This window comes from Lagenorhynchus albirostris, chromosome 19 (assembly GCF_949774975.1).
Source record: "Lagenorhynchus albirostris chromosome 19, mLagAlb1.1, whole genome shotgun sequence".
In the NCBI taxonomy this organism is placed as follows: domain Eukaryota; kingdom Metazoa; phylum Chordata; class Mammalia; order Artiodactyla; family Delphinidae; genus Lagenorhynchus; species Lagenorhynchus albirostris.
In genome coordinates this window covers 5,430,112-5,452,261 of record NC_083113.1, presented here as the reverse complement: position 1 = coordinate 5,452,261, position 22,150 = coordinate 5,430,112, and the positions used below count along the sequence as shown (strand labels likewise).

Here is a 22,150-nt window from a genome sequence, read left to right as displayed (position 1 = left end):
TCGATGGCAATAAAAAAGGTGACAGAACTGTCATAATGATTCCATATATATGTATAATGTTGTAATAACACACAAAATATTACCATAGATTGACTATTGATAGATGCTTGAGGAGTAAAAGTATGAAAAAAAATGCATCGGTATAATATATACTCCTTTGGGTAATGTCGACCTCTTAGGAAGAGAGGAAGGAAAATGGATTGGGAGAGCTAGAATGAAAACACAGCAAAGTGTTAATGTTTTGAAAATAAGGTCAGTGCGTATTTCCACTTATATTATTGGGTGTTTTTCTTTATGATAGAATTGTTTCATAATTAAAAACTTTAATAAGGTTATCCAGGGAATTTCCTGGTGGTCCAGTGATTAGGACTCCCTGCTCTCACTGCCGAGGGTCTGGGTTCAATCCCAGGTCGGGGAACTGAGATCCTACAAGCTGCACGGCACGGCCAAAAAATAAAAAAGTTATCCAGCATGTGCTACTGAGTTAAGAATATTTATATATATGTTCCAAATATTTACAGTTCATTCATATATTTTAAAATGGCTTTGAAACCTGATTGAGTGACATAACTTTGGAAGCAAAGCTCATATATTTGTACTTGTATCCATCTATAAGTGGTCAGGACCATTGTCACATACACAAAAAAGCCCAGACTCAGAAAAATCCTTACAATGCTGTATTAACGTGAGTTAAGTTATGGGCACCAAGTGACAAAACCCACATAGATTCTGTAAGTCTAACTTTATTGCAGCCTTTGATTTTAATAATAAGAAAGAAAGAATATAAACAGGAATACGATGGCAGTAAGAAAACCCTTTCATTCATGTCAAAGAGGAAACTGGTCTTGACTTGAGGGCTGCCCAGCACGGCCTGAAAGAATCATGTCCCGAATACTTTTAGCCTTTTAGCTGCTTCCCTTGGTGCATGGTAATTTGGAATTAGGGATTAGGAATTTGTTAATTCACAACTGAGTGTCTTCATGGCTTGTAGTTTTGTGCTCCTTTTTGAAATCTCTGTGTCTGTGGGATGGCTCACCAGAGAGCAATCACGTAGTCTTCTCTGAGGAACCATTTTCTCTTTACATGGTACCGTCCTGAACTCCCTAAGTGAGTATTATGAGTACCACCAGCCCAGAGATACCATACGTATTCTTAGCCCATGTTTTAAGTCGAACCATACAAAGGTTACGCTCCAGTTTTGTGAAAACCCACCCAGTAATTGTTGAGAGGAGGGGAAGTGAGAAGGGAAAATATTTTATTATTATGGATAATGAACCAAAGACACAGAGTCACCTGGGCTTTCATAAGTTCCGTCATCTTAATCCATTCTCTCCTTCCCAGGGAAGAAGCTCTTCCTTCAGTTCTATACCTTCAGTGTTACGTAGTCACACGACCCTGGGGGCTCCATGGTGGGGACAGAAGCTGCCTCAGACAGTGCGTTGGTGTTTAGCTTTACATAGATCACTCCCTGGGATTCTTCAGGCTTTGAGGAAAAGAGACGTGCATGTAGAGCTGAGATGCCAAATACAGTAGCCACGAGCCACGCGCGGTGACTTAAATTCAAACGAATTTAAATTAAATTAAAAATTGAGGTCCTCAGTCTCACCAGATGCATTTCAGATGTGCAACTGCTCTTAGGTGTTATAATGCTCATTAATGTTAAATCACAAATAAGCAGTCTTTTAAGTAGAAAAACTGGATGGATGTAAATTGGTTAATATTTGTTAAATGATGCTTTCCTGCCATCCAGCTGACCCTTAAAATTTGCCAGAAACTCCAATAAACCCTTTATGTTTATGACATCACTAGACTCTCACAAGCCTTTTAGATTCCCGTTAGATATGGAAGGAAAGGAAGGGTCCAAATCATGGGGGTTTTGTGATTTGTCTCAGACCACACTGGCGATAAATAGTGGACATTGGGAGCTGGAATCCAGCTACTCTGGAATTCAAAGCGTGTGGGGTTTTTTGTTTGTTTGAGATATAATTGACATAACATTGTGCAAGTTTAAGGTGTACACATGTCGATGTGATACATTGATATATTGCACTGTGGCTATCACATTGCTAACACCTCCGTCCTGTCACATAATTATCATTTCTTTTTGTGGTGAGAACAATTATGATTTAGCCTCCTGGCAACTCCGAAGTGTATGATACAGTGTTGTTGACTGTAATCCCCGTGCTGTGCATTAGATTCCCACGACTTATTCCTGAACAAGTTGCAAGTTCGTTCCCTTAAATGTCATATCCCCCCCCCAGCCCCTCGTAACCACCATTCTAATCTCTTTTTACGAGTTCCATTAAAGTACATGTTTTTAAACTCAATATTAATTGGCCTTATCTATATAACCAGCGTATGAGCTAGACAGACCCGCCTGTGGTGCAAGTGAGCTCTTGGGTTATTCCAAAGGGGAGAACTCACCGATTCAGATGTTCCTTCCAGTTTGGATACACCTGCATGTGAGTAAAAGAAAAAAAAAATCAGTTCTCAGATTGCAAGAGTCAGATCTTCGTCTTTCTAACCCAAGATTCCTTATGGTTTCTTCCCTGATCACTTACCTGCAGCTCCCTGCTCGGGAAGTTTGGAATGGCTGGTTCTGAGAGAGAGAAACATATTAAAGTATGGGATCTGAAGATTTGGGGGAGAAGATAAGGCTGCAAGTAGCGGGGCTGGGCATACGAGTCACCGATGGACCAGTGGGGTCTCTGAAGAATGGAGTGGGAGTTAGGGCATGAGATCTGTCAAGTATATCTACCTCTTGGCGGATTCTTCATGTGATGAATCTATTAAAAAAAAAACACAGGGAGGAATTTATCTCCTGAGAGAATCCTTCACTTTACTCCCTTCCTCAGAGTTTTAAACGTGTGCTTCTCTGCACTTACCGTGCCGAGTGCATCTGTAGATGAAGAAGACGGCGATGAAGAGGAGGACAAAGAGGCAGCAGAAGGTGGCGACAAAGATGACTTCGGTGTCTGGTGGGAGAAGGGTGGGTTAGAGAGCGAGACTGGCTCCTGAAGCACACTGATCGACTTTAGCTGAACGGTCTCAAGGAGCCAGACGGCCTGGCTTCAAAACTCGGAGCGACCACCTCAGAGCAGGAATGTCCAATTATGCTTTAGGGAAATTCTTCATCTCCCGAGCTTTTGTTTTCCCATTCAAAGTGAGGATAGCGGGACTTCCCTGGTGGCGCAGTGGTTAGGAATCCGCCTGCCGATGCAGGGGACACAGGTTCGAGCCCTGGTCTGGGAAGATCCCACATGCCGCGGAGCAACTAAGCCCGTGCGCCACAACTACTGAGCCTGCTCTCTAGAGCCCGCGAGCCACGACTACTGAGCCCGCGAGCCACAACTGCTGAGCCCGCGAGCCACAACTACTGAGCCCGCACGCCTAGACCTGGTGCTCCACAACCAGAGATGCCACCGCAATGAGAAGCCTGCGCACCGCAACAAAGAGTAGCCCCTCGTGGGGGCAGCCAAAAATAAATAAATAAATAAATTTATACAAAGTGAGGATAGCAATCGTGGCTACTTTACTGGGTGGTAGGGAGATTGAGTGGTCAGTACATACAGAGAGGGCTAGCCCAGTGCCTTGTAGATGGGAAATACCCAGTAAATGTTTCATCCCCAGGAATAATATTTATTTACTGTGAGCCACTTAGCATTCACGTGCATTCTTTCTCATCTTTTTTTTTTTTTTTTTTTTTTGCCACTCAGCTTGCAGGATCTTGGTTCCCCAACCAGCGTTTGAACCTGGGCCCTCGGCAGTGAAAGCCCAGAGTCCTAACCACTGGACCGCCAGGGGATTCCCTGTTTTTTATCATCTTGACAATAAACACGCAAGATAGGTTTATGGTCCCCATTTCGTTCATACGTAAATCAAGTACCAGAAAGTAAATCGAGTTCCCCAAAGTCACACAGACGGGATGGGCTTTGGACTCTGGTATGTCTAACCCTTTTAGGCCAGTCTGCCACAAGGTCAGGGTTGTTCTGTGCTGACCACTGGGTGTGGCCATTCAAGACAAGCGATATTCTGAACCTGTTCCAGAGAATTCAAAACCTGGTGAGAACCACATTTTCCCAAACTAACTGTGTTGCTATAGAAGTGATGACAAGTCTAACAGCAGAAAAATCAAAGTCCAAGAATCATTTTCTAAAGATATTGAAGCAACCTGTGTCCATCGATAGATGAATAGATAAAGAAGGGAATACTACTCACTGTAAAAAAGGATGGAAAATTGCCATTTGCAACAATGTGGATGGACCTAGAGGGTATTATGCTTAGTGAAATAAGTCAGACAGAGAAAGACAAATACCATATGCTTTTACTTATATGTGGAATCTGAAAAACAAGACAAATGAACAAACAAACCGAAAACAGACTCATAGATACAGAGAGCAAACTGGTGGTTGTCAGAGGAGAGGGGTTGGGGGGAAGGATGAAATAGGTGAAGGGGATTAATAGGTACAAACTCCCAGTCGCAAAATAAATACGTCATGGGGAATGTGATATACACATAGGGAATATAATCAACAGTCTTCTAGTCACTTTGTACGGTGACAGATGGTTACGAGACTTATTGTGGTGACCATTTTGTAATGTATAAAAAATATCGAGTCACTGTGTTGTACACCTGAAATTCATATTGTATGTCAACTCTAGTTCAATTAAAAAATACCCCCCGATAAAGGATGGTGAATAAATCTTAGAGCATTCTAAACAAAAAAGAAAGAGAAGAAGAATTTTCCGTGTGGTGTACATATACAACGGAATGTTATACAGCCAAGAGAAAGAAGGACATCCTGCCGTGTGCAATAATGTGGATGAACCTTGAGGGTATTATGCAAGTGAGATAAGCCAGACAAAGACAGATACTGCATGGTATCTGTCATAAGCTCATAGAAACAGAGAGTAGAATGGTGGTTGCTAGGGGCTTGGGGGCGGGGGAAATGGGGAGAGGTTGGTCAAAGAGTACAAACTGTCAGTTTCAGATGAATAGGATCTGAGGATCTCACGGACCGCATGAACCCTAGTTTATGGCACTGTATCATATAATGGAAATTTACTAAGAGAGTAGATCTTAAGCATTCTCAACCAAAAAAAAAAAAAAGTAAATCTATGAGATGAGTTGAGGGGCGTGTGAATTAACTCTATGGGGAGAATCTTTCTACAATGTACACATGTATCAAATCATCAGCGTGTTGTACACTTTCAATATCTTACCGCTTTATTGGTCAATTATACCTCCAGGAAACGGTGGGAAAGGAGGTGGGGGAAAAGGAGGTAAGAATACCTCACTTGGGACTTCCCTGGAGGTCCAGTGGTTAAGGCTCTGCGCTCCCACTGCAGGGGGCTCGGGTTTGACCCCTGGTTGGGGAAGATCCCACATGCCTTCTGGCATGCCCCCACCCTCCAAAAAAACCCACGAATGCCTCACTTGAAGAGAGAGGTGGTGATGAAAAATACTGGCTCTAAAGCATTCAGTCTAGAATCTGACTCAATGTGTAAGATAATGAGATCGCAGTGATCATGATTATATTCTCACCCAATATTCTACCCACACCCATCTCCGTCTGTAACAGATGCTGTCAACGTTCCTCCACCCGTGTTCCCCCAGATTCCTTTGCCATTTTGATGCATGCTAGATCATGGCTTTTTCCCCTTTCCAGCGTGAGCACTTTGATGTCTTCGTTGGGGGGTTGCCTGGAAGGATGCCTTGGGATTTGTGTGGCCCAGAGCACCCCTTTACCAACTGCTGCCATTTGTGGGAGCAGTGCATCCCCATGGACATGTAAAAATGGGACAGGAACAGCTGTTCCTGGATGGAGGCATAGAAACATCTGCCTTGCCTTATGCTTTCAATCCTCCCCTTGACTACCCTACAGTTTCTCTCACATAGCAGTTTCCCTAGAAAGGAGAAGTAAATTATTGCAAAACTGTCCACCGCCCACTAAACTGGCTTTACCCTGAGATGTCCACATATCCTGGTTAGACTTTGCATCACTATTTACAAGTTACAAAGATAAATTTGCAGAAGGTCTATGCTATTGGTCTAAGGCATCTGACAGAGCAAAGGGATACAGCTTGACACAGGGCATAAATGAAGTCACAGGCACCAGAAAGAAAGCCCGGATTTGGGGCAAAGTTAGGTGATGACATTGATCATTGGTCTCTGCACAGAACTGGAGTAGAGGGTCCCTTTGGAGGCATGTGTATACAGGCTGGGGACAGCATATCTGTGCTTACAGATATTTTACTCTGTTTAGAATTGTGGTGGTGTAAATGTGAACCCTGGGACTTCCCTTGTGGCATAGTGGTTAAGAATCCACCTGCCAATTCAGGGGACATGGGTTCGAGCCCTGGTCCGGAAAGATCCCCCATGTCGTGGAGCAACTAAGCCCGTGTGCCACAACTACTGACCCCCACGCCTAGAGCCTGTGCTCCACAACAAGAGAAGCCCGTGCACCACAGTGAAGAGTAGCCCCTGCTTGCCTCAACTAGAGAAAGCCTGCGTGCAGCAGCAAAGACCCAATGCAGCCAAAAATAAACAAATTAAAAAAAAAAGTGAACTCTGAAAGTACTTTTTTTTTTTTTTGCGGTACGCGGGCGTCTCACTGTTGTGGCCTCTCCGGTTGCGGAGCACAGGCTCTGGACGCGCAGGCTCAGTGGCCATGGCTCACGGGCCCAGCCGCTCCACGGCACGCAGGATCCTCCCGGACCGGGGCACGAACCCCCGTCCCCCGCACCGGCAGGCGGACTCTCAACCACTGTGCCACCAGGGAAGCCCCATATGATGGAATATTATTCAGCCATGAAAAGGAATGAAGTACTGATACCTGCTACAACATAGATGAACCTTGAAGACGTTATGCTAAGTGAAAGAAGCCAGTCTCGAAAGACCACGTATTTTGTGAATGCATTTACATGAAATGTCCAGGAAAGGCAAAACCATAGAGTCAGAAGCAGATTAATGGTTGGCAGGGCCTGTCAGGAGAGGGGGGATGAAGAGTGACTGCTTAATGGGACTTCATGTGGGGAATGATAGTGGTGATGACTGCACAACCTTGTGAATATACCAAATGCCACTGCCTTGTCCACTTTAAAAGGGTGAATTTATGGAATGGGAGTGATATATCAATAAAAAAAGAAAGAAAATAAATTATAGAAGAGCCAAAAATAGGAAAGCTTTGGCTTTCCCTCTCACTTCTGATACTTCCAAGTCCTTTGACTCTACTGGATAGAGTAGCAGTCATTTTGGATGGTGCTGCAGTCATTTTCCCAAGCCTGTTAATACTGAATAAAAACATTTTCAAAGAGGAGATACAGTGGAGGATATCTTTTTTTTCTCTTTTTTCTTGGCCACGCCGGGGATGTGTGGGGTGGGGTTGCATGTGGGATCTTAGTTCCCCTACCAGGGATCCAACCCGTGCTCCCTGCAGTAGAAGCACAGAATCCTAACCACTGGACCACCAGGGACGTCCCGAGGATATCTTTTAAAAAAAATTCTATTATACTAATGGCAACCTTGAACAATTTTGGCTCATTGGAGTAGATTACAGGAAGGTTATGAGTTGCTGAAAGAAAAAACCATTAAGCATCTATGTCAATTCCCCTGTGGTCCCCATGGTTAGGACTCCTTGCTCCCACTGCCAGGGGCCCAGGTTTGATCCCTGGTCAGGGAACTAAGATCCCACAAGCCTCAGGGCATGGCAAAAATAAATCCTTTTATGGATAAGCCCATTTCAGTCTAAACCTGAAGAAAGCCCTAGTTTTTACAAATCTCTGAGGGTAGAATCCTAGTCAATTCTTCACGGAAAAGCAATATCAGAAAAAAAATTTAATATTCACCATTTTTTGAGAACTTTAAAGTTTTAACAAGTCTTTGATCATATATATTCCCAAAGTACCTGGACTCCACAGGTTCCAGTCCCATTCCCCAAACCAGTCACACAAACTCACCCTCATTCTTCACGAAGCTCCACTGTAGTTTTTCATTATGTAAAATGGCAGATTATATACCTTGTGCTGTTTTTTTCACCAGTGTTTTCAGAACCTGGGAGTGCCTTAGAGAGCATCTTCCCAACATGGAGAGAGGGGGCATTAAGATTCTCCTTGTGCCTTTTAATCAGAAGGGGATCCTCTGCCTCATGAGGTGGATACAACTGGGAAAAACAGGTCCTCTCTAATTATATTACCTGTTTTTGCAGGGTCAGGTCCACTTTGATCATCTTTATCTAGAAAACAGGATGCAAGAAAAGGAATCACGATGTTTATATGGGAACCTTGGGGACGTAAATCCTCAAGTTCTGTCTATGGACTCCATGCCCTCTTTGGGGAGCAGGGAAGAGAATGTCTTTTCCATTCTCCAGGTGCTCACTAGGTTCCCAAACCAGGGCCAGAGCACTAGACTACTCTTCTTTTTTTTTTTTTTTTTTTTTTCATGGTACTCGGGCCTCTCACGTTGCAGAGCCCAGCCCCCGGACGCACAAGCTCAGTGGCCATGGCTCACGGGCCCAGTCGCTCCGCTGCATGTGGGATCTTCCCGGACCGAGGCACGAACCCGCGTCCCCTGCATCGGCAGACTCTCAACCACTGCGCCACCAGGGAAGCCCCTAGACTGCTCTTCTTAATACTGCTGAAGTTTGCTATTATTTTAAGAACAAAAATATTTATGAATGACACTACTTCCAATCCTAACCCCACCTTCCAATCCTATCCCAGGAAAGAGCACCAACAGTTTTCAAGTATTTTCTCCCATTTGGTAGGTTGCCTTTTCATTTCATTGATTGTTTCTTTTGCTGTGCAGAAGCTTTTTTAGTTTGATGTAGTCCCACTTATTTATTTTTGCTTTTGTTTCTTGTACATTTGGTGTCATATCCAAAAAAATTGTTGCCAAGAACAGTGTCAAGGATCTTCTTCCCTTTGTGTTCTTCTAGGAGTTTTATTGTTTGTAGTCTTATGTTTAAGTCTTTTATCCATTTCAAGTTAAATTTTTGTAAGTGGTTGAAGGTAGAGGTCCCATTTCATTCTTGTGCAAGTGGTTGTCTAGTTTTTCCAACACAATTTATTGAAGAGACTATCTTTTCCCCACTGAGCATTCTTGGCTTCCCTGTCAAATTTAGTTGATTGTATATACAAGGGTTTATTTCTGGGTTCCCAGTTCTGTTCCGTTGATCTGTGTGTCTATTTTTAGTCCAGGATCATACTGTTTTGATTACTATAGCTTTGCAGTATAGTTTTTTTTTTTTTTTTGCGGTACGCGGGCCTCTCACTGCCGTGGCCTCTCCCGTTGCGGAGCACGGGCTCCGGACGCGCAGGCTCAGCGGCCATGGCTCACGGGCCCAGCCGCTCCGCGGCATATGGGATCCTCCCGGACCGGGGCACGAACCCGCGTCCCCTGCATCTGCAGGCGGATTCTCAACCACTGAGCCACCAGGGAAGCCCTGCAGTATAGTTTGAAATCAAGAAGTGTGATGCCTATGGCTTTGTTCTTCTTTCTCGGGATTGTTTTGGCTATTTGGAGTCTTTTGTGGTTACCTACAAATTTTAGGATCGTTTGTTCTATTTCTGTGAAAAATGCCATTGGAATTTTGATAAAGATTTGCATCAAATCTATGTAAGGTTTTGGGTAATATGGACAGTTTACCAATATTAATTCTTCTGATCTGTGAACATGGGATAGCTTTCCATTTCCATTGTCTTCTTCAATTTCTTTCATCAGAGTCCTGTAGTTTTCAGTGTACAGATCTTTCACCTCCTTGGTTATATTTATTCCTAAGTATTGATATTTTATTGGTTTTGATGCTATCATGAATAAGATTTTTCCTTTATTCTTTTCAAGATATTGTGTTGTTAGTATATAGAAACAGAACTTATTTTTGTGTGTTGATTTTATATCCTGCAACTTTACTGAATTTGTTGATTAGTTTAATAGTTTTTGGGTTGAGTCTTTAGGGTTTTCTATATATAAGATCATATCATCTGCAGATGAAGACAATTTTTCTTCTTCCGTTCCAATTTGGGTGCTTTTTTTTTTTGTCTTGTCTGATTGTTCTAGCTAGGGCTTCCAGTATTATGTTGAATTGAAGTGGTGAGAGTGTGTATCCTTGTTCCTGATATTAGAGGAAAAGCTTTCAACCTTTCATCATGGAGTATGACCTTGGTTGTGGGCCTGTTGTATTGGCCTTTATTGTGTTGAAGTTTGTTCCTTCTACACCCAGTTTATTAAGAGTTTTTATCTTGATGTTGTACTTTGTCAAAGGTTTTTCCTGCATCTATTGAGATAATCGTATGATTTTTATCCTTCTTTCTATTAACGTATGTATCACATTTATTGATTTGTCTATGTTAAACCATCCTTGCATTCAAGGGATAAATCTTGCTTAATCATGGTGTATGAGGTTTTAATGCACTTTTTTTTAAATTAATTAATTTATTTTTTGCTGTGTTGGGTCTTCGTTTCTGTGCGAGGGCTTTCTCTAGTTGTGGCCACTCTTCATCGCGGTGCGCGGGCCTCTCACTATCGCGGCCTCTCTTGTTGCGGAGCACAGGCTCCAGACGCACAGGCTCAGTACTTGTGGCTCACGGGCCTAGTTGCTCCGCGGCATGTGGGATCCTCCCAGACCAGGGCTCGAACCCGTGTCCCCTGCATTAGCAGGCAGATTCTCAACCACTGCGCCACCAGAGAAGCCCTTAATGCACTTTAAAAATTGGTTTGCTAACATTTTTGCATCTATATTCTTCAGGGATATTGGTCTGTAGTTTTCTCTTCTTTTAGTGTCCTTATCTGGTTTCGATATCAAGGTAATGCAGGCCTTGTAAAATGAGCATGGGAGTGTTCCTTCCTCTGCAATTTTTGGGAAGAGTTTGGGAATGATTGGTGTTATTTCCTCTTTAAATGTTTGGTAGAATTCACCAGTGAAACTATCTGGTCCTGGGCTTTTCTTCATTGGGAGGTTTTTGATTACTGATTCAATCTGTTTATCCATTATTGGTCTGTTCCAGTTTTCTATTTCTTCATTATTCAGTCTTCGTTTGTAAACTTCACAAAGGTTCTCTCGTCCATAGGTAACTACCCATGTCCATGTTCTCCCAGACCATGATCAAGAGGGGCTGGAACCAGGTCACAGTCTCCTGCAGGTTCCACAGCTGGTACTGAGGTGTGTCTGCCTATTACCCAATGCACACGTGGGTGAGATTCCTCCTGGTATATGGTGCTGGGTCCCACAACTCCCATAGAGGCACTTTTGTTCATGGATGGATGCTATATTTTTGTTGTTGAAATGGAGATACAAAAACAAGCGATGCCTTATGCTGCCATGATGCTCAGTTTGGTCTTTTCCTACTTTCTCAACTTGTAATCATTCTGAGATCCCCAGTTTCATCAGAGTAAAGAATACTACATTCCATTCTGTTGTGAGGAATCAGACGTAAGAGTGTCATACTGTGACCTGGAGTCATCTCAGGGCCTACGTTGACTGAGAGGGAAGGTTTTAGGACTGATCCGGAAGAAGACAAGGCAATGGGGGTGAAGGGAAGGACCAGCGTTTCCCATTTTCCACTGCACCTGGGGGCATTCTCACCCATCTCTCTGTATTAACCATGTCTTTTATTTTCTACATTTGATGCTGTGACATCTTGGGACCTTGCTGACCCTAGAGGGATTCTCCTCCCATGGTTATCCAATTTCTAGGGACAGGAAAAAACTTTCCCTCAAGCACATCTCTCAAATGCAAACCAGTCTATCCAGAGCCCACGCTTCCAGCCACATCCCTTATTGTTCTCTTATACTCAGGGACACTTTCTCTGCCCTAATCACCCCAGGCCCAGGTCCCAGACAGCCAGGGACAGCCTCTATACCCCAGATCCAATCCTCAGACTGTTATTTCCCACAGAAACCACAGTAAAGCCTCTTGCCAACACTCCTCCCCTTGTCTCTATGTCCTGACTGGGTGCTTCCCCATGTGGTCCTGCACGGTGTGGCATGACATGTCCCCTTTTCTTAGGAACTGTTAACAAACTATCTTTTCAATGACCATCGTATCCTTATCTTTGGCCTTACTGTACCTCAAAGTTTCTATTAATACCTTGTTAAAAAGCAAACCACAGGGCTTCCCTGGTGGCGCAGTGGTTGAGAGTCCGCCTGCCGATGCAGGGGACGCGGGTTCGTGCCCCGGTCCGGGAAGATCCCACATGCCGCGGAGCGGCTGGGCCCGTGAGCCATGGCCGCTGAGCCTGCGCGTCCCGAGCCTGTGCTCCGCAACGGGAGAGGCCACGGCAGTGAGAGGCCCGCGTACCGCAAAAAAAAAAAAAAAAAAAAAAAAAGCAAACCACAGGCCCAAAATGGAATCATTTATGTAGACCATGATGGGGCTCACTACCTAACCTAACTGAAGCTTCAAACCCGCATCCCTCCCACCCCGCCCCCCAAAATGTTGTCTTAGGTGGTCAGTCGGGAATTTTCTGGTCACACCAATGAGGTCATCACAGGGGCCTCCTCCATCCCCAGAGGACCATGAGGTAATCTGCCACATAGATCCCTTCTGTACTCCATAGGTAGGTTAACCTAAAAACGAAATGATCTTTTTTATTTATGACTTCTTTGTCTGGTTTTAAAAAACCTCTCCTTTTCTGTAGCCCTGTGGAACTCCTCTCTACTTGCTAGAAGGGATGCTTCCTCCTTCATGAATTATTTGAGAAAGCCAATTAGATCTTTAAAATGTACTCAGTTGAATTTTGTTTTTTTAACAAACTCTATTCTAAAACACTCGCCCACGTTCACATCCTTGAGACCCACTCAGAATCCCTGATAAGAGCCTTATTCTCACACGGAGTTCCCATTTCTCTACAGCCACCATCTTGTAGGTACAAAAGTACTGTCCAGCATCTTTAGGCTTCAGGTCAGTGAGGAGGAATTTAGTATCCTGTCCTGTTGAGTTGCATTCTTGCTTGTACCCAGAGTCCTGCAACTTCCCCAGCACGAATGTCACATTCTGGACGTCAGACTGGCACTTGAGGGTCACATTGCTGCCGTGTTCAACCTCTGAGCTGGGCAAGGCATGGAGGAGGGATTTGGAAAATTTCTCTGGAAAGAATTCGGAGTTAGTTTGACTCTTCATCTTGGTGACCACCAAAACCCTCCTAGAATTCAGAGGATGAAAGGGAAAAGGTCATGAAACTTGGGGCACAGGAACAGAGTCTAAGTGGGAGACAACTTACCATGATTGTTCTCATCTTCATTGCCCAGACAAAGCCCTGGAAGAGAAACTCTCATGAGAGATGAATTATATGTTTGTCTTTTTTTTTTTTAATTGAAGTAGAGTTTTGATTTACAATGTTGTGTTAGTTTCAGGTGTACAGCAAAGTGATTCAGTTATATAATATTCTTTTTCAGATTCTTTTCCCTTGTAGGTCATTACAAAATATTGAGTATAGTTCTCTGTGCTATATAATAGGTCCTTGTTGGTTATCTATTTTGTACATAGTAGTGTGTATATGTTAATCCCAAACTCCTAATTTACCCCTCCCCGCCCTTTCCCCTTTGGTAACCATAAGTTTTTTTTCTATGTCTGTAATTCTATTTCTTTTCTTTCTTTCTTTTTTTTTTTTTTTTTTTTGCGGTACGCGGGCCTCTCACTGCTGTGGCCTCTCCCGTTGCGGAGCACAGGCTCCGGACGCGCAGGCGCAGCGGCCATGGCTCACGGGCCCAGCCGCTCCGCGGCATGTGGGATCCTCCCAGACCGGGGCACGAACCCGTGTCCCCTGCATCGGCAGGCGGACTCTCAACCACTGCGCCACCAGGGAAGCCCCTATTTCTGTTTTGTAGATAATTTCTTTCATATCTTTTTTTAGATTCCATATATAAGTGATATCATATGATATTTGTCTTTCTCTGACTTACTTCACTAAGTATGATAATCTCTCTATGCTTGTCTTTGAGTTAAAATGAGGCAGAGACTGTGTGACTCATCTGTTAAAGATCTGCCTTATTCCTTGCAGGTGCTTCCCTGGGTTTATTTTTTCACCTTTTACTTTTGTCCCATTGTTTGTCATTCGGAAGTTATGTTTACAACGGTGATCGTTGTGTAACGTATAAAAATACCGAGTCACTATGTTGTACACCTGAAACTAATACAACATTGTAAGTCAATTATACCTCAATTAAAAATAAATAAGTACATAAAAGTTATTTTCCAGGCACCATCTCAAAAAATAAAATAATGTTATGTTTATGTAAAAAATGCCAGCAACTTTTTCTGATATATTGCATTCCTTTCGTAATTAGTCCTTCTTCTTCCATCCGGAAATCACTGAACATTTACCTACATTTTCTGTGACTGCAATTTTTATGCTTTCCACTTAAAGAATGCAACAGTTGTTTACTGTGGAGTGTCCATGTGGGTTTCCACCCACATTCAAACGGGGAGGATTTGCTCTCCACGACGGGGTCGTTCTTTTCACGAAGAATTGAAGATGTTTTCTGGTCCCAGATGCTCCCCGCACTTGCAGCTTTGATCCTTACGTACTTTAGCCCCTACCTCTTCTGTGCTCTATTCTTTATATTTCATTCTGGGATGGGGACGTTAACCCACGGATGGAAATAAGGGACCCCAGTCCCATATTGTGGGGGAAATGGATGCCAGTCTCAGGCCTCTGTTAATGGGTGAAGCTAGAATTTCTGTAGACATGAGAGTGACTCAGGACATCTGGCCCTTGTTTCCACTCAGGGATGGACTCAAAACACAAGCCCCCAAGCTTCACCAGGAAGCAGGGAGGTGGGGGAGTGACAGTGGACCGAGGCTGCATTAGCAGTGAGAATGGTACACTGACTGGTAGGAAATCAGTTTCTGGGTGGTCAAGGGGGTCCCAGGTCTCATGGTCTCTTTTTAGGCCCTCCGCGTATTCTGCTTTTAGTCTCACGTCACCTCAGCTGTGTTATCAGCCAGTCTTCTGCTCAAAGGGTGATTCCTATTCTTCCTTTTTTATTTTTAATAAGCACACAATTGCCTTAGGTTCACTTTACATCAAGAAACCCTACTAAGGAGTAGGTAAACATTGGGAGAGGGGTTCTCTGTTTTTGACAAATAAAACTGTAATGTATTCAGAGTGTACAACGTGATGATTTGATGTATGTATACATTGTAAAATGATCACCATATTAAAGCTAGTTAACACATCTCTCACCTCAGAAAATTACCTTTTCTGTGTGTGTGAGAATGTTTATGATCCATTCTCTTAGCCAATTTCGATATTATTAACTATAGTCACTGTGCTGTTCATTAGATCCTCAGAACCTATTTTTTTCTTTAATTTATTTTTGTCTGTGTTGGGTCTTTGTTGCTGGCTTTCTCTAGTTGCGGCGAGCGGGGGCTACTCTTTATTGTGGTGCATGGGCTTCTCATTGCGGTGGCTTCTCTTGTTGTGGAGCACAGGCTCGAGGCGCATGGGCTCAGTAGTTGTGGCCCATGGGCTCTAGAGTGTGCGGGCTTCAGTAGTTGTGGCGCATGGGCTTAGTTGCTCCATGGCAGATGGGATATTCCCGGACCAGGGATCGAACCCGTGTCCCCTGCATTGGCAGGCGGATTCTCAACCACTGCGCCACCAGGGAAGCCCTTATTTCTTTCTTAATAAAGGACCACAGTTGACTTAGGCAGAGAACTGGCTGCAATGAAGACACTTGTTACTGAGGGGAAGAGACCCACTGGCATGTAGGGTAGCTTGAAAAAGCAAAGAATAAAGGGATAGCTCCTTGGAGTTTAGTAGAATTCTGAGGTCGGGAGCAGTGGGCAACATAAGTAAGCACACTTCACTGGAAATAATTACAATAAATAGCTACCAATCGGCGAGTATTTATCATTTGGTAGTCTCTTTACATACGTCAGCCATTTACATACTTACGTTATTTAGCAGGTCCTTCACAGATAACTGTCTTCTACCATACAGCCACCCTCTCTGCCTGACTCAGCCACGCATCACACATTTAACATTTAGTATGGTCTTCACGTACACCACATGGAGAGCTGTACAATTTCCATGCTAGAAAGGGAGGAGTGGGTGACACTAGAAACCATAGCTCTCTAGAGAAGGGGAAAATTACTATGATGTTGTGACTTATAACAAGAAACATAGGGACTTCCCTGGTGGTCCAGTGATAAAGAATCTGCCTTCCAATGCAGGGGACGCGGGTTCGATCCCTGGTCGGGGAACTAAGATCCCGCGTGGTGCGGGCAACATTCCGGCAACCTGGAGCCCGCGCGCCACAACTAGAGAGAGAAAACCCGCACGCCACAACTAGAGAGAAGCCCGCGCGCCTCAACGAATGATCCCACATGCCTCAACGAATATCCCGCCTGCCGCAACTAAGACCCGACACAGCCAAAAACAGAAACAAAACAAAAAAAAAATGAAAGAAAAAGAAACATGTATTGGGTCTTTGTCCCTGGTCCTGGCACAGAGCTCCTAAAACCCTTGGAATTCCCTAAGTGTTGAGAGATGTAAAGGTGTCTTTTCCTATGTTAATGTAACTTTTGGAAAGTCTCTCTGTAACCTAAGGATGGGGGCGCTGGTTACCACAGAAACAACCACGTGATTGAAGGGTTGGAACTGTCAGTCTCACCCTCCCCCACCCCCTGACCTCTGGGGAGGCCATCAATTGCCAAGGATTTAATCAATCATGCCTATGTAGTGAAGCCTTCATAAAAACCCAGAAGGATGGGGTTCAGAGAGCTTCTTTGTTGGACATGTGGAGATTTTTTGAGTGTGACGCGCTCAGAAGGTCTTTCCTCATACCTTGCCCTGTGCATCTCTTCCATCTGGCCATTCCTGAGTTCAATTCTTCTACAGTAAATCAGTAATCTAGTGAGTCAAATGTTTCTCTGAGTTCTGTGTTCTAGCAAATTTGAGTTCTAGCAAACTAGTGGAACCCAAGGAGGGGATTTTTGGAACCTTCAATCTATAGCCAGTTGGACAGAAACACAGGTGGCCACCAGGGCTTCTGACTAGCATCTTAAGTGGGAGGGAGGCCGTCTTTTAGGACAGAGCCCTTAATCTGTGGGATTGGACAGTATCTCCAGGTAGATAGTGTCACAATGGAGTCGAATTGTGGGACACCCAGCTGGTGTCAAGAGTTGCTCGGTGCTGGGGGAGACAAAGCCCACAACACACACACACTGGAATTGGATGCAGAATCCTAACTGAATTCTGAGAAATAAAATATTGCCTGCCATATCAGTAAACAAAGGATGTCACAGTCATCAGCGATGAGAGCCACCAGTGAGCTGGTGAGCCCTGAGGGAACTCAGGAAGGAAACAAAGGGTACCCGCCGGGCTTCCCTGGTGGCGCAGTGGTTGAGAGTCCGCCTGCCGATGCAGGGAACACGGGTTCGTGCCCGGTCGGGGAAGATCCCACGTGCCGCGGAGCGGCTGGGCCCGTGAGCCATGGCCGCTGAGCCTGCGCGTCCGGAGCCTGTGCTCCGCAACGGGAGAGGCCACAACAGTGAGAGGCCCGCGTACCGCAAAAAAAAAAAAAAAGAATACCCGCCATCTAGCAGCCATCAGACTGCAGCCAGTCCCCACGGTGAGCCCTGAGGGAACTCAGGATGAGAAAACGCAGGATACTGACCCCAGATAGCCGAGGTGTGTGTCAAAGGAATGGTTTCAGTAAGCCTAGTCTCTTGCATCTTCCCATATACGGAAAGGCGCTAAATGCCTTAACTTGAGATATCTGGTTTTCTTTCATTAACAATAATCTTTTTTTTTTAACATCTTTATTGGAGTATAATTGCTTTACAATGGTATGTTAGCTTCAGCTTCACAACAAAATGAATCAGTTATATACATACATATATTCCCATATCTCTTCCCGCTTGCGTCTCCCTCCCTCCCACCCTCCCTATCCCACCCCTCCAGGCGGTCACAAAGCACCGAGCTGATCTCCCTGTGCTATGCGGCTGCTTCCCACTAGCTATTTACCTTACGTTTGGTAGTGTATATATGTCCATGCCTCTTTATCGCTTTGTCACCGTTTACCCTTCCCCCTCCCCATAACCTCAAGTCCATTCTCTAGTAAGTCTGTGTCTTTATTCCTGTTTCACCCCTAGGTTTTTCATGACATTTTTTTTTTAATTCCATATATATGTGTTAGCATACGGTATTTGTCTCTCTCTTTCTGACTTACTTCACTCTGTATGACAGACTCTAGGTCTATCCACCTCATTACAAATAGCTCAATTTCGTCTCTTTTTATGGCTGAGTAATATTCCATTGTATATATGTGCCACATCTTCTTTATCCATTCATCCGATGATGGACACTTAGGTTGTTTCCATCTCCGGGCTATTGTAAATAGAGCTGCAATGAACATTTTGGTACATGACTCTTTTTGAATTATGGTTTTCTCAGGGTATATGCCCAGTAGTGGGATTGCTGGGTCATATGGTAGTTCTATTTGTAGCTTTTTAAGGAACCTCCATACTGTTCTCCACAGTGGCTGTATCAATTTACATTCCCACCAACAGTGTAAGAGGGTTCCCTTTTCTCCACACCCTCTCCAGCATTTATTGTTTCTAGATTTTTTGATGATGGCCATTCTGACTGGTGTGAGATGATATCTCATTGTAGTTTTGATTTGCATTTCTCTCATGATTAGTGATGTTGAGCATTCTTTCATGTGTTTGTTGGCACTCTGTATATCTTCTTTGGAGAAATGTCTATTTAGGTCTTCTGCCCATTTTTGGATTGGGTTGTTTGTTAACAATAACCTTTTGACATTCAAAGTACCTGCCCTTTGTTGCAAAACTCCTATATATCCTGCAGGGTTACTTGAGATGCTGTCTCCTGGGCTTGAAGTCCTAAGAATATCCACCGAATGAAACGTAACTCTCAACTTCTAAGTTGTGCGATTCATTTTTCAGTCGACAGTTCACATGAGGTCATGCTGGAGTAGGCGGGGAGCCTAACCCAGCAGGAGACAGAACACAGGGAGGGAGGATGGCCACGTGACCGTGTGAGGCTTTGTAGTAATGCGTCTACACACCAAGGGATGCCAAGGGTTGCCAGCCATCTCCCAACCAGAATCGAGGAGAGAGGCATGGAATAGACTCTCCCTCAGAGCACCCCCCTCCCCCCCAGAAGGAATCAACCCTGCTGACACCAGGATTTTGGACGTCTGGCCTCCAGAACGGTGGGAGAATAGATGTCTCTTGTTTTAAGCCGCCCGATTTGCGGTGATTCGTTACGGCAGCCCCAGGAAATAAAGGTGAGGAGGACGAGGTCGGTGACCGCCCCGTTTATTCTGCCCTGCAGCTGGAGGTTTGGGGTATGGTGACCGGCCTCTCACGCTCCAATGTGTGCGTGGGAGAAGCATGACCTCAAAGGGAAGGGCTGAACCCAGAAGAAGGAAGAAAGAACTAGGGCAGATGTTGAGTCCTAATGTCCTCCACACCACCCCTTCCCCCACCCCACCCCACTCACGCAGGAGGAACTAGCGACTCAGTCTGGTGGGACTCCTGTTTCAAATTCTGGGGCTCCCGTGAGACCAAGCCAAGATTCTATTCCAGGTCTTCCATCCTAGAAGCTGAGGTCTGTTTGATCACCTTATGTTCCAGTTAAGGATGGTTGAAATCAGGCTAAGGATGGGGCTGGTCAGAAAATGTTCTTCGTATCCACTGTTCGCTGCCTTAGGGTCACAGGGGAGAGCAAATCTGACTCCACATTGGATCTGTTTCTTTTCCTTTAACCTTTGTATTCTATTGCTTTTGCTACAAGTTAATCACTAAAGGGATGTTGCCTATAAACTGAAAGTAGACATAATGGCCTATTTCTAGGAACCTTGGCTCCCATGCCTGAGCCTTAAGCTAAAATACCTTTGTTCAGCTCACAGGAAACATCCTGACCAGACCCACCCGTGAATGGCTGCAGGAAAGAAGAAGTTAATGTATCCTCTCCGAAGTCTCGTGGGAACAGGACATATTTGTAACAACTTGTTGCCTTTTTTTTACTTTACCTCCTCACCTCTCCCTCTTGGTTCTAGAAAAGAAACTCGCATCCAGACCCCCGGCAAGATGGTTTTTGGGGACACTAGTCCACCATCTTCTTGGTCTGCTGGTACTATTCCTTGCCCCAACAACTTGTCTCTCTTGAATTATTGGTCCGTCATGCTGCACGCAGTACAAGTTTGGACTCGGTAACAGTAGGTCTTTTCTGTACTCCTCGTTCATAACCAAACTCACAGCTTTTCACACCCTGTAGACCCTGCCCTCCTATATGCCAGTGGAACATTCAAGGCGAGACGGTGGTATGTAGATGGTACACACGTGGAGGTCCCATCGGAGCTGTGCATATCTCAGCCAAGTAAACCAAGGGTATTACCACACGTCTCTGCACCTCTGCTCCCTCATCCCTTTTGTGTGAGCACCAAAACGAGAGCATGTGGGTACCACAGCCGGTACATTGTACCCAACACACAGAAGCCATAATTTCTGTACTTGTCACATCCCCCGTGTTAACCCCCACTCCACCGTGAATGTTCTCACCCATCCAAACCCATCTGTCCCCGTCCTGGAGACTCACCAAGGTGAAGCAGGGACAGGAATTCTGTGATCATAGCGTCCCTTCTGCCCGGACCAAGATGCCGTGTTCAGTCTTACTGTTCAAAGGAAGAAACTGCACTGGGCAATTGCAACTCCCTCCTGCTCTCTCTGTCCAGAGGAGGTGGGGCGAGATGTTTTGCTCTGACACTTTGCTTCTCCACTACTTGGTGTACAGCTTCCTTCTCACAACTGACTCAGGAAACCAGAAGTCACCAATGATAACATCTTCCTCCACCCACCCTGAGATCTCTCCTGTCTCATCTGAAGTCCTGCCCAAGATATCTTCTTTAAAAATAATTTGTCTTTTCAATAGTCTTATTTTTATTTTTTTAATATTTATTTATTTATGGCTGCATTTGGTCTTCGTTGCTGCATGTGGGTTTCCTCTAGTTGGGATGAGCAGGGGCTACTCTTCATTGTGGTGCGTGGGCTTCTTATTGTGGTGGCTTCTCTTGTTGCGGAGCATGGGCTCTAGGCACGCAGGCTTCAGGAGTTGTGGCACGCTGGCTCAGGAGTTGTGGCTCAAGGGCTCTAGAGAGCAGGCTCGGTAGTTGTTAAAAATGTGTTAATTTCTGCTGTACAACAAATAGAATCAGCTGTATGTATACATATATCCCCATATCCTCTCCCTCTTGCGCCTCCTTCCCACCCTCCATATCCCACCCCTCTATGTCGTCACAACGCATCGAGCTGATCTCCCTGTGCTATGTGGTGGCTTCCCACTAGCCATCCATTTTACATTGGTAGTGTATATATGTCAATGCTACTCTCTCACTTCATCCCAGCTTCCCCTTCCCCCCTGTGTCCTCAAGTCCGTTCTCTACGTCTGCATCTTTATTCCTGCCCTGCCACTAGGTTCATCAGTACCGCTTTTTAAGATTCCATATATATGCGTTAGCATATGGTATTTGCTTTTCTCTTTCTGACTTACTTCACTCTGTATGACATACTCTAAGTCCATCCACATCACTACAAATAACTCAATTTCATTCCTCTTTATGGCTGAGTAATATTCCATTGTATAAATGTGCCACATCTTCTTTATCCATTCATCTGTTGATGGACATTTAGATTGCTTCCATGTCCTGGCTATTGTGGTACATGACTCTTTTTGAATTATGGTTTTCTCAGGGTATATGCCCAGTAGTGGGATTGCTGGGTCATATGCTAGTTCTATAAATAGTTTTTTAAGGAACCTCCATTCTGTTCTCCATAGTGGCTGTATCAATTTACACTCCCACCAACAGTGCAGGAGGGTTCCCTTTTCTCCACACCCTCTCCAGGATTTATTGTTTCTAGATTTTTTGATGATGGCCATTCTGACCAGTGTGAGGTGATACCTCATTGTGGTTTTGATTTGCATGTCTCTGATAATTAGTGATGGTGAGCATCTTCATGTTTTTGTTGGCAATCTGAATGTCTTCTTTGGAGAAATGTCTATTTAGGTCTTCTGCCCATTTTTGGATTGGGTTGTTTGGGTTTTTTTGATATTGAGCTGCATGAACTACTTGTACATTTTGGAGATTAATCCTTTGTCAGTTTCTTCGTTTGCAAATATTTTC

The 22,150-nt window shown here is 44.5% G+C and overlaps 1 protein-coding gene across 1 annotated transcript; it reads right to left on the bottom strand.

Moving 5' to 3' along the window:
* Nucleotides 1-1,294: 1,294 nt before the first annotated feature.
* Nucleotides 1,295-20,683, bottom strand: VSTM1 (V-set and transmembrane domain containing 1). Its single transcript, XM_060132007.1, has 9 exons — nucleotides 20,569-20,683; nucleotides 13,219-13,254; nucleotides 12,828-13,084; nucleotides 11,076-11,169; nucleotides 2,886-2,975; nucleotides 2,759-2,786; nucleotides 2,562-2,599; nucleotides 2,425-2,456; nucleotides 1,295-1,483 (listed from the first exon to the last, which is right to left on the bottom strand). The coding sequence occupies exons 1-9, from the start codon at nucleotides 20,600-20,602 to the stop codon at nucleotides 1,364-1,366; spliced, it is 729 nt and encodes a 242-aa protein (XP_059987990.1). The 5' UTR covers nucleotides 20,603-20,683; the 3' UTR covers nucleotides 1,295-1,363.
* Nucleotides 20,684-22,150: the final 1,467 nt, after the last annotated feature.